The 16,731-nt window shown below is 38.9% G+C and overlaps 1 protein-coding gene across 11 annotated transcripts in view; it reads right to left on the reverse strand.

Annotated features, from left to right (window-relative positions):
* Window positions 1-888: 888 nt before the first annotated feature.
* The window catches only part of CRP (C-reactive protein), an 81,226-nt gene continuing 65,383 nt past the window's right edge, over window positions 889-16,731 (reverse strand). For 4 of the 11 annotated variants that reach the window (XM_082614981.1, XM_082614979.1, XM_082614985.1 and 1 more), the window contains exons 3-4: window positions 7,784-7,897; window positions 889-2,122 (exon numbers count right to left, since the gene is read on the reverse strand). In XM_082614981.1, the coding sequence (XP_082471107.1) occupies window positions 1,518-2,122; window positions 7,784-7,892 (714 nt within the window). In that variant the 5' untranslated portion in view covers window positions 7,893-7,897 and the 3' untranslated portion in view covers window positions 889-1,517. Of the gene's footprint in view, window positions 2,123-7,783; window positions 7,901-16,731 lie in introns of all 11 variants that reach the window. The other 7 variants (XM_082614980.1, XM_082614976.1, XM_082614984.1 and 4 more) reach the window with 2 other exon arrangements.

Genomic DNA, 16,731 nt, shown 5'->3' on the forward strand with positions numbered 1-16,731 from the left:
GGATAGGTTTGAAAAAATAAAAGCTCAAAATATAAGGATAAAGGACACAGATAAAAGTGATCTGGATGATGATAAATGAGAAGAAAAAATAATTGAAATTTCACACAATAAAAATTGGTGATCCTGAAGAAAAAAATAGAACAAATTAAACAGAAACAACAGAACATTTTTTTCAATTTTGAATATTCAAATTGAAAGGATTAAAGAATTAAAGATAATTCTAATATGTAATGACCTCATCCTGATGGTGGGGGCAGAGTGCTGGAAAAATTCTATTCCTGTATTATTTTTCTTTTTATTAATTAATTTATTTATTATTTATTTTTGGTTGCATTGGGTAAGTTGCTGTGCATGGGCTTTCTCTAGTTGCGATGAGCAGGGGCTACTCTTCTTTGCGGTGAGCGGGCTTCTCATTGCAGTGGCTTCTCTTGTTGTGGAGCACGGGCTCTAGGTGCGCAGGCTTCAGTACTTGTGACACATGGGCTCAGTAGCTGTGGCTCACAGGCTCTAGAGCACAGGCTCAGTAGTTGTGGTGCATGGGCTTAGTTGCTCCACGGCATGTGAGATCTTCCCAGACCAGGGCTTGAACCCATGTCCCCTGCATTGGCAGGTGGGTTCTTAACCACTGCACCACCAGGGAAGCCCTATTCCTGTATTCTTTAGATAATTCAATAAAACACAGTAAATGGGGTGGGTGTTCCTATAAAGGGAAATGAAAATGTTGGCAGGACTACAGTTAGACACATGCAGTCTTTTAGGTGAAAAAAAGTCGGCTCACGTTTTCTTAAACACTCATTAAAATGCAATGGCTCTCAACCTCAGCTGAACACTGGAATTACTTGGAGAGCTTTAAAAAACATTGATCCTTGGGTCCCACGCACCCAAAATCAGATTTAATTGGCTTGGGGTGTGACCTGGTAATTCTAATGTGGAGAAATGTATAAGACCCTCTGCTTGGCACTGTCCCATGTGCTGATGGAAATAGAGTGGTGAAAGGAGATGGAAATACACTCCTCCCAGGGCACAAGAGCCCAGTGTGTAGGGCAGTAAAACATCAGAGCCAGAGACAAGGGAAATGTAAGGTGTAATCCCCAAAAGGCAACTTCAGGATTCACAAAAGGGCCTCAGGGCCATAGCTGTCGTTTGACGAACACCTCACCATGTGTTTTATTTATTTTTATTTTATTTTTTTATAAATTTCTTTATTTATTTGTTGGTTTGCTTTTGGCTGCATTGGGTCTTTGTTGTAGCACGTGGGCTTTCTTTAGTGGCGAGCGAGGGCTACTGTTCATTGCGGTGTGTGGGCTTCTCATTGTGGTGGCTTCTCTTGTTGAGGAGCATGGGCTCTAGGCACGTGGGCTTCAGTAGTTGTGGCACGTGGGCTCAGTAGTTGTGGCTCACGGGCTCTAGAGCACAGGCTCAGTAGATGTGGTGCACAGGCTGAGTTGCTCTGCAGCATGTGGGACCTTCCCAGACCAGGGCTCGAACCCATGTCCCATGCACTGGCAGGTGGATATTTAACCACTGCGCCACCAGGGAAGTCCCTCACCATGTGTTTTATACTTCAGCGCCTGCCAGTCCAGGACATTAGGACTGAAGTTCCCACCAGCATAGACAGTGCTAATCTCTTCTGGTGATAACACATAGTCCCACATGTTCACATCTCCAATGTCTCCCACCGAAGACTGGTTTTTATTAAAGCCCCCAGCAAATGCATCCTGCTCCTGTCCCAGGATGATGCTTGCCTCTGTCCCCAAAGAGTATCCCCTCTTCATACTCCACCTCACCATGGACTTCCCATCCACCCAGAGCTCTGTAATCCCTGAGGTAGACTCCCAGGTCACACAGAAGTGCATTGGTGCAGGAGAACTCTTAGGAGGCTTGATAAAGACATCAGCTCCACCCACGGATACACTGTATACACCAGTCTTTCCCTTGAAGAGGAGGATCTCATTATATTGTTGCCTTGCGGCATAAGACAAGAGGCTATAGTCGCGGGTCAGATCGGTATAGACATGCAGGCACACGGTCAAGGCCTTAAGTGGCTTTGTTAGCTGAGCAGTCAGCGTCACAAAGGAATTATCCAACTCTTTGGGGAACACAAAGACCTTTGTGTGCATATCTGTAGGGTAAAAAAACAGAGAGGGGAAATGTCAGTAGCAGAGTTTTTTTTAAAAAAAACAAAACTCAACTGCGTAAATTTAAAGATCTAATTGTTGTTATTCAATGATTCATGAAATGGGCAGCATCCCGTCTAGCAGATAGAAAGGAACTTTGAAGAGCTGTACAAAATGAAAGACTTTTATAGACAGAAGAGGGTAGGAAGAGGAAGTTCCTAGCAAAGAGTGGATTATTTCAGGCAAGGTCACCTTCCTATAGGGAAAGAAAGGGGTCTTATTGGGTGGATTACCTCATTAGAGAGGCCAGGTAATTCCACACTGACAGGTTAAAAGTCACATTCCTGGGAGAGGTGAAACTGCAATTAGGTTAGGTATTGCATCTTGGCTTGCTAACATGGCACTTGACACAAGTGACTCCATTTTAGGTCAGTTGTCTCTTTTTTTAAACGATTCCCCCCTTTTGATCAACCTGAGATATCTCCAGCTGGTGTTCAGGACCAGAAGACAAATGGAGTCTTCTTCAACTGTGAGACGTGTACCTAAGGTTCAACTTCCTGGATTTTGGCTGCCATTTGGGTAGGGAGGAGGACCATGAGTCCCTTCCAAAGAGATTCAAGGGCAGTCTTTGTTCTTAGTGATTCCAAATCAGAATGGGAGAAAATTGGAACATTCATTTGGAGATTCATAGCCAAATTCTTAAGGAAAATAGAAGAATTCAGCACCCAGTCCAATTTGTGGATATATAACAAACCTCAAGGACAATCAACAGGATTAGAATTTAATATCTACAAAGGTGCACACAAAACTTTTCTCTCTAAAATCACCCCATTTTAAAAAATCAAAGATAACCACAGTGAAACTAATTTATTTGCATTAAACTTGGCCTGATTATTTACATAAATGCAGCAAGAAAAGTGATTGACCATATAAGCTCTTTGGAAGACTGCTCCGTTGGAACCTTGTAAGTAAAGTAACAAGCCAATTTTTCTGAGGGGCTTTACTGACTCCAGAAAGTCAACCTTAGTTCCTTAAATGTGTCTGGTCATATCCGAGTCTATGCACATCTCCCTCAAATATGACATTTCTGTCAAAGCCTCAGTAGTATAACCAGTGTTTCAAATTGTATACTGTTACAAGGAGAACAGATTCTTATTGAATTTATGTAAATGACTAACCATAATGCCATGAAAAGAATATTTAAGAATTTTCAAATTTGGGAGAAATCAGGTAGAGAGAAAAAGTAAATGTTTCATCTCTGTTTACAAAGGTATACTTTGCCAAATTGCTTTAAGTCATAGATAGCTTAAGAAAAAAAGGTTTCCTGAAATCTGGAGAAAAAATATTTAAGAAACAGCAATATTTCAAACAAAACAATTATAATAATTTTCCTTAATTCCTTCAGTCCCGTGTAATTAATATTTGTTTACTTGAATCCAGTTTTTCCATTAGTTCTGTAAATTTTTACTCAATTTACTTTTATGATGTTAAAGCTATAAGAAACCTGCACTTGTCAAAGTCCTTTCCAATAATCTTTTTGAAGATGAAGCACATTTGCAGAAACACTTTTGCAAAAGCATCTGAGTAAAAAAATAACTGTCTGTAAATGACAAAATCTTTAAAATGCCCATCGTTAAAGATCTGTTGAGAGCTCATTATAATGGAATTGACAAGGAAATTTGTTTATTTCTGTGACATACAATGTTTTAAGATAAGACTGGAATTATGACTGATAATCATTACACCAGGATATGTCAGATTTCTAGGGATTCTCAAAATTTTATAAAATTTATAGCATATGCAAATACAACACAAAGAAGGCTCAGTATTACTTCTTCTTTGACAATGCTTCCAATATAACTTAATATATCAAATAAGCCTAATTTGTTTAACATCTCCTTTTTATAAGGAGAGAGAACAAGTGTTTTGAGATTTTCCAGGGGTCTTCTGGAATATCTCAAAGCTACTTTGAGGTCAAAATGACTTCATTTAGAATTTGATTTGCGGGAAGTTTGTCAAAAATATTAAAAGATTGTAAAGCCCTTGGTCAAATAGGATCATAGGTCACTGCAAAACAATACTTAGTTATCCATTTAACCATAATGACAATTAAAGACTTCAAAGGCAAATACAGAAAGTTAAATAGTTGTAAAGGAAAATGTAGCTCTTTCAATAGAGAAGACTCAACTTTCTTAACTAATCAAAAGACACGATAAAGATAGCACAGGAAATTATTTTGACAAGACACAAAATCTTTGCTTTCTAGGCAAATTACTTAAGAGGAAGAAAAAAAAAACTTTCACAATCTCTCATCAAGAGCACACCAATAGTTCAATAAAACTTCATTGTTTTCACAGAGAGAAAAGCAGATTCTAATTTTGTACCTGCTTCCTTTTAATATTAAAATTTATTCACTCAATTAAATTCATTTCCATCTTAGCCAGTCTTGACCATGCATAAATCCCTTACCAAAGATTACTTTTCCACAAACCTTCTACAACTTTCTTCTTTACATTCATATTTTGTCCTGTTTTTTCTCTCTCCCATTCTGAAATAAGCAGTCTCTCTTTAGGACAAAATTACTTCATTTTCATTCAACAAAATGCTTTTTCATTCCCCATACCTTCTTTTACTGAAAACACACATCTTATTTTCTTTACATATGGCGATATTCATCTCATTATTTCTGTTTTTAACCCTTAGAAAATTTAAGATTTAGTGAAATAAAGAAGTAAATAGTTGTGAACTGTCTTTTACTTTAGCATTTTGTGGCTTGGCAAATGTATAAATACTTTTTATTGTTTTTAGAAATATCTGCTTTTTCATAGTAAATTTCTCAGTGTGGCACAAAACATGTTTATTAATAGAACCAAACATCTTTAGCTCCTCTGTAAAAGGAAGCCAAAAGTGGATAAGCCTATGTTCAGTAATTAATGTTTCAGTATTTTATCTTATTTGGAAATGATCTAAATATTTAATGACTGTCCATAATTTAGTTTAACCTAGCAAAACTTTAAGGTGTTAGTTTACCAAAAAGATTTGGGGAAATGATTTTATTTTTCTTAAAAAAATTTTTTTTGGGTATTTTTAACTTTTTTTTTTTATTTTTAAAAAAATTTTTGTGGGGAAAACTATTTTAAGTGTTCACCTAAAAATTTTTTCCCACTTACATCTATTTAATTCACTTGTTCTCAACAATTTGTTTACTCACGAAAATTTCATCATACCAAGTTATTTCTCTTGCTGACAAATTTTGAAACAGAGGTGACATGAACTTATTTGACTAGTAAACCCAGGTAGAATAAAAGTTGTATGTTTGCATTATTTTTAGTGTTGGTAACTCTGAAGATAAAACTCTGTAGACATTTTAATTAAACCAACAAGCTCGAATTATCATTAGTATTCAATATTTTCCCAGATTGTGTGAACTTGAAAAGCATTTGCGTCAGTTTCTATTATATTACTGAAAATTTTAGAAACACTTTATTTAAGTGCCTAATTTTCTTTAAGCCAATTAAATAGTGCTCTTTTAAAGATTAATTTTTGGCAATATTATCCATAGGTAGAAAAATACCATACATCTACAACACAAATATATAGAGAGACACACATAAGTGACAGAGGCAAACAGAGTCTTTATAGCTTTCATTTTAATATTATTGCTACTATTCAGGTACAATAATACACAGTTCACTAGTTATAAAAAAGCTGGATTTAAGTTGTTATGGTAGATAGAATAAGTTAAGGTTACCTGCTCAGATGGCTAAAATTTTTAATAATATTTGTGGAGAAGACACTTAAAAGATTTTTCATTCACCTAAGTTTTAAATGACCTCTTCCTCTTTTGTTTTCCCCCTAATAAGTATTACCTCCCTGGAGTTTGTAGTTTAAAGAGATTGGCCTAGAAAATAATTCCTGGAGCAGACCAGGTAGGACATTTACACCTCAGAGGTACAGGGAAGGAATGCAAGTTCCTCTGAGAAGAACTTTGCTTCTTAAAGCCAGAATTTTTACAATATTTATTTGAGATAAATATGGGAAGTTTCAGGATTGGTAAAAAAAAGAACAGGTGAGCTTTGAACTGTTTCTAGAGAAGATAAGGGCAATTGCTCTTAATTCCTCAAAGAATTGGGTTGCAGCCTAAAAAATACCAAGGGGCTAATCCTCCCATCTAGCCATATTATCTTCAGTTTGCTCCCCTTCCCTCCCAGGTACATAGTTTTATTTCTGGCAGTATTGAACACCTCTTGGATGTGTCCAAGAGGTGTCCCCCAAAGAGGTTGCAAAAGATATTTTATTCCCCTCTCCACAGAGATCCTGGAGAGCTGGCTCTGATAAGAATTTTTACCTTTTGCTGGCTTCTGCCAGTTTTCCCAAGATCCCCTCTGCAAGCTCCAGTATCTATCAGAATTTGGCAAAGTTTTTAATTAATTTTAATTTAGTTTCCCTTTGGATGTTTAAGGGAATAACATAGCAGTTTACCAGAAAAATCCCTCAGAGTCTCATCAACTCTGGAAGGGACCCATATGGGGCCCTCCACTGAAGGTAGACATGGGGTCTGTAAGGCCACTTTGGTTTACAGTAGTGTAAAGACAATTCAGACAGAGGATCAGTAGACTCTGAGACTCAATTAAAGGAGCTAAAGAGGAATAGTAGGAGTCACATCAATCTTAGACTTTTATATTAGGTACTTTTTGTACCTTTTTCATTAGCCTTTTGCAAGGCATTTTTCAATGAAGCTAGTTTGGAATTTTGAAGCCTTTTGGAGACTTCTGCATGCTGATTAAAACTGGTATCTTATTCTATTTGTTTGATTTGGGAACCCTTACTTTCAGGTGCACTTCTTAAATAATCATATCTAATTGGAACATTCCCCATAATGGCCACTGTAATTCTAGATTGTTTTTAGTAAGGTTTTGCCATTTTTGTAGGTATTTATCTCTTTTAGCAGTATAGTTCATAGACATAAAGCAAGCAGGTGTGCTGGAAGGCAGTGTGCTCAACTCTTTTGAATTAAAGGATTCTCTTTTTTTTTTTTTTTTTTTTTTAGTTAAGATTTTGGGTCTCTCAGAAGCAAACTAATATCTAAGAGGGATGTGCCACTGGGTTGGGGATTGTGTGGTGTTTTACAGTGTACCTTCTAGCATGGAAATTTTCTTGAGGTTGGCAGGTAATCTAGTGTCAATATAAACTGTCCCATGACCAACTTATCCTAACACGGGAGTTTAGTTATGTGGTGAGCACTCTAACAGCTTTTAAGTGCCTTAGCCATGCTCACCAATTTTGTGGGTTTTTTTTTTCTTTTTTACTTCTATGAATCCCATTAGCAATAACTTTTATTTACTAGACTCAGTCTAGCTTAAGTAGAACCCAGTATGATCTGAAACCCAGTCCAGTTTTTCAGCTGGTAACAACCAGCAGTTCCCAATGTGGAATTTGGGGGTTGGGGAAAGGACTGAATCAGCAGACCCCCAAGAATAGGGACTGCAGACTGGGGTTCCACACAACAGAGAACTCCAGACTGAGCCATCGGTCATTCCCAACATCAAATCTGGGGGCAGAACCAAGGGCTGAGGTTTCCAATCAAATAGGGAACTGACAGGCAAGCCAATTAGATCAGGAACTTGATGCAAAGAGAGCAGAGCTCAGAACATAGAGCAGCTTACCCAGGGCCCTTCTGAAAAGGACAGAACTCCAAAAGGTCTGAGGGTACAACGCCCGTGTTTCTTGTTTTAGAAGATCTTGGAAGGGCTCTGTGGATTCCATCGCTGACATCAAATCTGCTAAATTAAGTCAGATTCAACTGAGTACATTTAAAGATCTAATTGGCTTTAATTCAATGATTCATGAAGCAGGCAGCCAGCCATCTAGCAGACAGAAAGGAATTTCAAAGAGCTGTACCAAATGAAAGGGGTAGGAAGAGGAAGTTTCTAATGAAGAGTAGATTATTTCAGGCAAGATCACCTTTCTATGGGGGAAGGAAAGGGTCTTATCGGGTGGGTTACCTCTAGTCTTAACCAAGTAATTTCATATTGACTGGTGAAAGGTCACATTTTGGGGAGAGGCTGAAGCTGCAATTAGGTTAGTTATTAGGTCTTGGTTTGCTGATGTGGGACTTAACACAAGTGACTCCGTTTGGGGCCTGTTGTCTCTTTTCTAACCTTGTTAGGCCACAAACACGTATTCTCTCACTATGTATAGAGAGATTGGATTTAGAAACCACAGACTACCCTCTTTCCCAGAACACAACCCCTCCCCCACTCTGACTATTTTCCCTAACTTGGCTTTGCATAGGTAGCCCTGATACAAGAGCCCAGCGCCCACCTGAAGCAGTGCCTACCTGTCTGGGAAAAAGCACTAGGAAGGCTAATGATGTCCAGGAAATACAGTGACAGCTTCTCCATGTTCCCTCCCTGCAGTCACTGTGCCCAGAATCTAGGATATTCTCCTGGAAAGAGTAGCAGCGGCTGGGCTATCTGGGGCTTGGATGCCTGAAATCCCTCTGACTCAGGTCTGCTCCACTTTGACCTTATAAGTGCAATAGTCAGATTGTCTCAGCTGATGGGTAAATGATTTTCCAAAATCGCTCCTTGGAGCCATAAATCAAAGCTCTAAGAGCAAACAAACCAAGACAAATCACAAAACAAGAGATCAATCTGGGTCATTTATTAGAGACTCCATGGTGCCTACTGGTGCTCCAACAGCTCTGTGTGGCAGTGCTGTGTGAATTAAAACAGTCACACCCTGTGAATCCATTCTAGAGAAATGCTGTTAAAAGTTTGGGGGTGGGGGAGACATTTTACTCACAAAGGCAACCATAACACCACTTAGGATAGTGAAAAATTAGAAAACTGGGGCATGTTTAAGGAAACTGGATACATCTACATCCACTAAATAGAATGGATAGTCCTTTAAACTATTGGTTGGTTGTGAATTTTATGCTACAACATGAAAAATGCTTATAATAGTATAATATGGAAAAAATAGCATAAATTTGTTTATACACTATTTTTTTTTTTTTTTTTTTTGCGGTACGCGGGCCTCTCACTGTTGTGGCCTCTCCCGTTGCGGAGCACAGGCTCCGGATGCGTAGGCCTAGCGGCCATGGCTCACGGGCCCAGCCGCTCCGCGGCATGTGGGATCCTCCCAGACCGGGGCATGAACCCGTGTCCCCTGCATTGGCAGGCGGACTCTCAACCACTGCATCACCAGGGAAGCCCTATACACTATTTTTTAAATGAAGTAACTAGCTTAGAAAAAAATCTATTAGGGATACCCCCAAAAAAGTAAGTGTCCTTATCACGGTAATGAAATTATTGTATAAAGGATATTTTTCTCTCATTAACAACATTTCCATAATGTAGTTATATTGCTCATAAAATAAAGTGTGTGTGTGTGTGTGTGTGTGTGTGTGTGTAATTAAGAAGCAAGGAAAGAGAGAATAGAATAAAGATAAGTAGTCCTTGAAGCTCCAAAAGCTACTGTTTCGTTTTATGAATAGGACACCCAGTCTGTGGCTTTTGGCTTTAATCCCAAAACATTATAATTTCATGTAAAAAGAATCTTGAGCTTATTCATCATGAGTTATCCCATTGACATTCAATGAGAAATTGATAATAGACATTATTTATTATTTGACTGGAAGAACTAACTGACATGTGGATAGTATATTCTAAACACACAAGAGAAAAGAACTATTGCAAATGATAGTATTGATACATTTCTGAAAATGTTTGTTTTCTAATGGTATATAGTTAAATTTTCTTTTAAATTACCCTTTCCCAAACTCTTTGCATCTTATTTTTTAAAAGATAAGACTGACTTAAAGTAATTGCTGAAAAAATTTTTCTCTTCTTACTGTAACCATTTGCCCAATTAAAGATATATGCATAATTTGAACAGAACAAAATATATATAATAGGTAAAAGATTGGGACAAAGAAGGAAGGTGTTTTACCAGTACCCAAACTGCCTTCTCATTAGCATTGGGCTCCCCAGGTAAGTCAAAAGAAGGCACCTACGAGTATGATGGGTTGACTCTTTGGAAATGTTATTGATTTCAAGGAGCCCATCACATTATCAGATCTATGTCCATAATGGATATTCTGAACACAGCTTAAAATTGAAAAAGAGAGAGAGGCAGAGAGACATAGAGATAGGGAGAGTGAGAGCTAAAGCAATAGAAAGAGAAGAGAGAGAAAAGGGAAGAGAGAATTTGAAAGACCTTCTGGGTGAACCGTTTCACAAGGAACCCCTGGTTCCAGTAATCTGCCAAGGCAGCACTGTAACCACTCATGCCGTATGACAGAGCCTTGGGTGAACTTTACCAAAAGAGAGGTGTAATAGATCAGTTTGCCATGTGACGTTTTCCCTGCTCACATATGTTTGGGAGGCTTCTCCTCTCTTCCTTTTACAGTTCATGATGTCCCTGTAAAAATACTTAAATATTTCAGCTTTTCTAGACATCTTGGCACTTCGGTTTCTCCCTGGTTTAAAGCCCCAGTAGATCAGAAAAACATTTCAATTGTAGAGACCTCAAGTATTGACTTGGGATAAAGAAAAACATTGCAAGACAATATTTGTTATATTTTTATCACAGTGAAGTTCTAATGAATAAATAAGAGCATGGTACATATAGAGATATCATTTTATTTAATCCTCAAGTACCTACAACTCTAGACTCCAGTGCCTAACAGCAAGTTTGGTATGCTTTCACAGTTCAATCTGGAACCACTATAACATGGGGAAAAGAGGAAGCAACGGACATGTCAGTCAGAAACAACACATCCAGTCAGAGACAACAGTAGTCTTTTCAAAGCTATCACTCAGCCTAGAACAGTGGTTCTCCAGCCCCCACTGTTGGAGACTCGGCTGCACATTGCAATTAACTAAGGAGCTTTAAAAATACTGATGCCCATATACCCAGACAAAACAATAATTCAAAAAGATATGTGCACCCATATATTCATAGCAGCACTATTCACAGAAGCCAAAACATGGAAACAACCTAAATGTCCATCAACAGATGAATGGATGAAGATGTGGTACGTATATACAATGGAATATTACTCAGCCATAAAAAAGAATGAAATAATGCCATTTGCAGCAACATGGATGCAACTAGAGATTATCATACTAAGTGAAGTAAGTCAGAAAGAGAAAGACAAATACCATATGATATCACTTATATGTGGAATCTAAAATATGCCACAAATGAACCTATCTATAAAACAGAAAAAGACTCAGACACAGAGAACATACTTGTGGTTGCCAAAGGAGAGGGAAAGACTGGAGGTTTGGGATTAGCAGATGTAAACCATTATATATAGGATGAATAAAGAACAAGGTCCTTCTGTATAGCACAGGGAATTATATTCAATATCCTGTGATAAACCATAATGGAAAATAATAATTAAAAAATAGAATGTCTCTATGTGTGTAACCGAGTCACTTTGCTGTACAGGAGAGATTTGCACAACATTGTAAATCAACTACACTGCAATTAAAAAATAAAATTAAAAAAGATATACTGATGCCTGGATCTCACCAGCAGAGAATCTGCTGTAATAATCTGGGGTGTGACCTGGAAAACTGGATTTTTAAAAGCTCCCCAAATGATTATAATATTAGCACCTAAATTTGAGAATCATTGTCCTAAAGAATTTCTCATATGATTCCGTACCCTTGACGAATGCTTCCTAGAATATGAAATGATGTCTAAGGGCACACCTAACAGTGGAAAAGGTAGGGGCTTCCAAGTCAAAGAACTTTGATAGTGTGTCAAGGGCATAGTTTGCCTAATGTTATGTTGATGCCAAAGCTGAATAGGATTTTTATGTGCAATCCATTCTCCCAAACATAAAATAACAAAATGAAAAGTTGGGAGATTGCCAGTGCCCCAAAAAAGGTAGTTTACATGCTGGATATATGGCATCCTGGAATGGCTTCTCCATGAGAAAACATGCATGCATCCCCATACCCTCTCTACTCCACTAGGGATGTAAGTACAGCGTATGAACTTTTACTGCATGCGGCAGTAGAAAACAGTGGTTAGAAGCATGGGGCTCTGTAGTGAGACTGCCTAGGTTCAATCCCAACTCTGGGCAAGTTAATTAACCTCTCTGGACCTCAGTTTCCTCATCTGTAAAATGAGCACTATAAAACAGTACTTGCCTCATAGGTTGTCATTAAACAAATAAATATACCTAAAGGACTTTAGAGCAGTGCATGGAATATGGTAAGAGCTCAGTATGTGTAAGGTGTTTTTAAGGCTGTTTGTGATCTGCCCTGTGTGCTTAAGCAATTACCATCCTGGGAGTGGTAGTGGAAACTTACAAGATTACTTATCTGTGTGTATTAAAGGACATGGGGTAGAGGGATGAAACTGAATGAGTCTTCAGATAATGCACCAGAGGCAGGGCAAGGAGATAGATAACCTGACTCAAGATGTGCTAGATCCTTCTTTAAAGATCACCACCTGCCTTCAAGCTTATTGGGAGTCAGGCATGTCTTCCAGATAAGACATCTGAGCTGCCAGGAAGACACTAAAGTGATGGTTCTAAAAATATATTGGGCAAAAGAGCTTGTGAATTGCAGATTCCTGGGCTCTATATCCAGAGACTCTAATCTGATAGGTCTGAGGTCAATGAATCTACAATAAACACCTTAGGTGATGAAGATGCTTGTATTAAGCAGCCCACAATTTAAGAATCACTGGACCAGGCAATCTAGGAAATTTGAGCTAGGAATCTGCATTTTCTGAAGAAGAAGGCTAGCGAGGCCACTTAATCCACTTTCTGTTACAGGAGAAATGAAAAGATGCATAGATAAGATGGAGGCGGAGAACAGCAAGGAAGGCATACAGGCAAGTTTTGTCAACTCACCTGAGACTAGAGGTTGGTTATCTTAGGATAAAGTTATTTAGAAATCAACACAGCACTTCTCTTCTTTCCCTGGGAGTCTAAGGATCAGAAATCTATGCTTTTGAAACCTGATTTGCGTTTTCTTTTTTTTTCTTTTTGGCCACATGGCTCACAGGATCTTAGTTCCCCAACTAGGAATTGAACCCAGGTCAACCACCAGGAAATTCCCTGGGTATTTTTATTGTTGGTGTTGTTGTTTTAATGATCTGGAGTTATTTGCTTTTTTTTTTTTTTTTTTTTGGTCAATCCTTGCTTCCGTGGAGATCAAACTTAGTGATAGTGAAAAACATAGGGAAAAAAAATCACAGACTTACCATTCTACCTAATTTGTCAACTGGTACTCCAAATCCATTTCCATCAGGCTCAGTCCCATTTCTTTTTTTTTTTTTCTTTTTTTTTTCTTTTTTTTTTTTTTTGCGGTATGCGGGCCTCTCACTGTTGTGGCCTCTCCCGTTGCGGAGCACAGGCTCCGGACGCGCAGGCTCAGCAGCCATGGCTCATGGGCTCAGCCGCTCCACGGCATGTGGGATCTTCCCGGACCGGGGAACGAACCCATGTCCCCTGCATTGGCAGGCGGACTCCGAACCACTGCGCCACCAGGGAAGCCCTTCACATCGTTTTTTAAAAAGTGAAATAGTTTTAAAGCCCTATACCTAAAAGAAGTGGTTCTCCCTTCCACTTCTCTCCATCCTTGATTCCCAAGGGGAGCTGAGAGATGGCAGAGCCTCCAAGGACATTATTTGAGTCATTGAATCAAGTCTCACCTGACACTAGTACCACCTCAGGTTTTCTGAAATCTATTAGCCAATAAACACTCTTTTTACTTATTTCAGTTTGTTTTATGATACTTACATTTGAACGAATTTTGACAAATAGAAATACCTCCCTGACAATACCCTGAATCCAAGGTATTGTGTGTCCAAACTGGTTATTACTTGCCCTGAAATGAAACATCCACTGGCATACTTGCCACAGGAATCTCCCCCACCACTCCAGAGAAGCATAAGTTTTGTACGGAAGGGGCAGCATTTAAGCTAAGCCACAAAAAGGGAAGTGAGAGTTTTAGACTAAGAGAATAATGCAAGCAATGGTCACCACAAACTTCATTTTCTACTGTTTCATTCACAAACCCCAAAAAGCTTGCTTGAACCTCTCTATTCATGATAGTCCATTTTAGTGAGTCAATGTCTTTTGAGCCCCCACATTTTATTGGTTTGCAAGACAAAATTCTGAGATATCCTTATTCCACAGATTGTACCAATTCACTCTTTTGTTTACTCTTTAAAGTGCTTCATAAGTGTAGCTTCTCTACCTGGTGTTTCCTACTTCCTAATCACTATTAGTATTGCTGTTCTGCTTTACCAGCAAAATAATTCCAGTTGTATTTGTAAAGTATTATTGTCCTTCTCTGTTGCCACTATTTATAAAAACTTCTTAATGAAACAATCTATAGAAAATTGGGGCCTAAGCTCTTTCAAAGTAAGTGAGAGGCTTTGGAGGCTTCTTGAACAAGGAAATAATAGTCAGACCTGTTTTTGAAATTTTCCTTGGCAGCAAGATGAAGGATGTATTGGAATTAGAAAGACTATACATAGGGAGACCACTTAGTGGGTCTTAGTTCATTAGTTCACCAAGACACATGCTAGGAGCATTTACCAGGGATCAGGCACTAAGCCAGTTAACTAGAAAGTTGTTAAAATGGTTCTGGACCCAATTCCAATGTGACAGGGCAGGGTGTGTGTGTGTGTGTGTGTGTGTGTGTGTGTGTGTGTGTTCACACCACTAAACAATGCTTCAGCATCAGCTGGGTGTCTTACAATTTAATTCTGACACTATCTCCCTGGAGACAGTGTTAGATTCCACAGGTTAAGGGTTCAGTCTTACAAGACTGCCTCCCCAACTTCCCTTTCAGATGCCAATTGCAAGCCCAGGTTGCCACCTGTGCTACTGACCTATTGGTTATAGATTGGAGGTTCCTATGACCTCCTCCTCCTTGGGTTCGATTAATTTGCTAGAGTGGCTCACAGAACTCAGGGAAACATTTTACTTACTAGATTACCCCTTAGTTATGAAAGAATATAACTCAGGAACAGCCAGATGGAGGATATGCATAGGCCAACGTATGGGGAAAAGGTGCAGAGATTCTATGCCCTCTCTGAGAACACCACTCTCTCCACATCTCCACATGTTCACCAACATGGAAGCTCTGAACACTGTCCTTTTGGGTATTTATGGAGGCTTCATTACATAGACATGATTGATTAAATCATTGGTCATTAGTGATTGAACTCAATCTCCAGTCCCTCTCTTCTTCCTGGAGGTGGAGGGTGGGACTGACAGTTCCAACCCTCTAATCATATGGTTATTTCTCCTGGTAACCAGCCTCCATCCTTAGGTGTAGTCCAAAAGTCACTTCATTCACATAACAAAAGACTTTTGTCACTCTCCAAGGGTTTTAGGAGCTCTATGGCAGAAATAGGGACAAAGACCAAATACATACTTCTTACTACAAATCATAGCATCACAATTATGCTAAAGATAATAGGGGTCAAAACTACGGCAGAAGCATTAAGACTGCAGAGAAGGGAGAGATTTGAGAAGCAGGTCAGCAGGAAAATTGATAGGAATGAAAAATTGATCAAATATGAAGCTATAGAGAGCAGTGTTCAAAGATATTTAGCTAATTCTCTTATGGCAAACGCTCTGTGAATGGGTCAAGGTGACTTGATTGTTAGTACATGGACCAGTTGGTTTCACTTACTCAGTGGTCAAACACTACAATTTTAACCTTGGTAGGCATCTAAGAAAGATGATCCCGGGGTCAAGAAAAACTGTGCACATAGATTGGTACAGCCGCAGCATCTCTGTTAGGAAAACGAGAGAAAGTTCATACTCTATTATTTATGGGCAATGGCATCACCTTCTTAAAAGGCAGCCTATTGCAGAACCTGACACAGAGTTGGAGCTCAGTAGTGTTGTGGGATAATAGATGAAGAAATAATGAGGGAATGTAGGAAGGAACTGGAGGGAAAAAAGCCTAGATGCTAAATGTAATCAATGGTGGACAGAACTCAAGCACAAATATCTTCTTCCCATCTGAATTCATACAAATGATAGAGAACATTTTTAAAAGAATAAAAGAAAGAGTTCCACGGGCAGAAAGAAATGTGGGAGCTGTCTGAAAGACAAAAAACAGGTAAATCACATAGATAGAAGAAAAGTATAACCCAAAATATATGCTGGGGAGGGCTGTTCTGAAAATTTGAGGTGCTTCTGAGAGTACTCCAAAGTAAAGGACAATGGAAGCAAGTGGCAGAACAAAGTAGTGGAGAGATTGATTGAGTCACTGTTGCCATCCCTTGCCTTCTTTAGTCAAGCATTAAGTATCAGAGGTCATTGACCTCAACCTGGGCAGTGAGAATACTTTTGCCTGGGAAGTAAGGCATCCATGAGGCTGGAGACACCTACAAGGAAATTCTAAACTCCCACATCCAGAAGAGAAATTACTGGTACACCCTGCCAGCACTTCTTGCTCATTCCTCAAAATCCCTGGAGACAAGCTACAGAAAACAGTAACAGCATCTACAGACAAGCTGGAAGAATTAATGCCATGAAAAGGGGGCACCCCATTCCACAAGCATAGGAACAGTCACCTTAGGAAACAGAATTTAAGAGCAGTTGAGAAGTTATTTG

Source organism: Mesoplodon mirus, assembly GCF_964341445.2.
Source record: "Mesoplodon mirus genome assembly, chromosome: 3".
Classification (NCBI taxonomy): Eukaryota; Metazoa; Chordata; class Mammalia; order Artiodactyla; family Ziphiidae; genus Mesoplodon; species Mesoplodon mirus.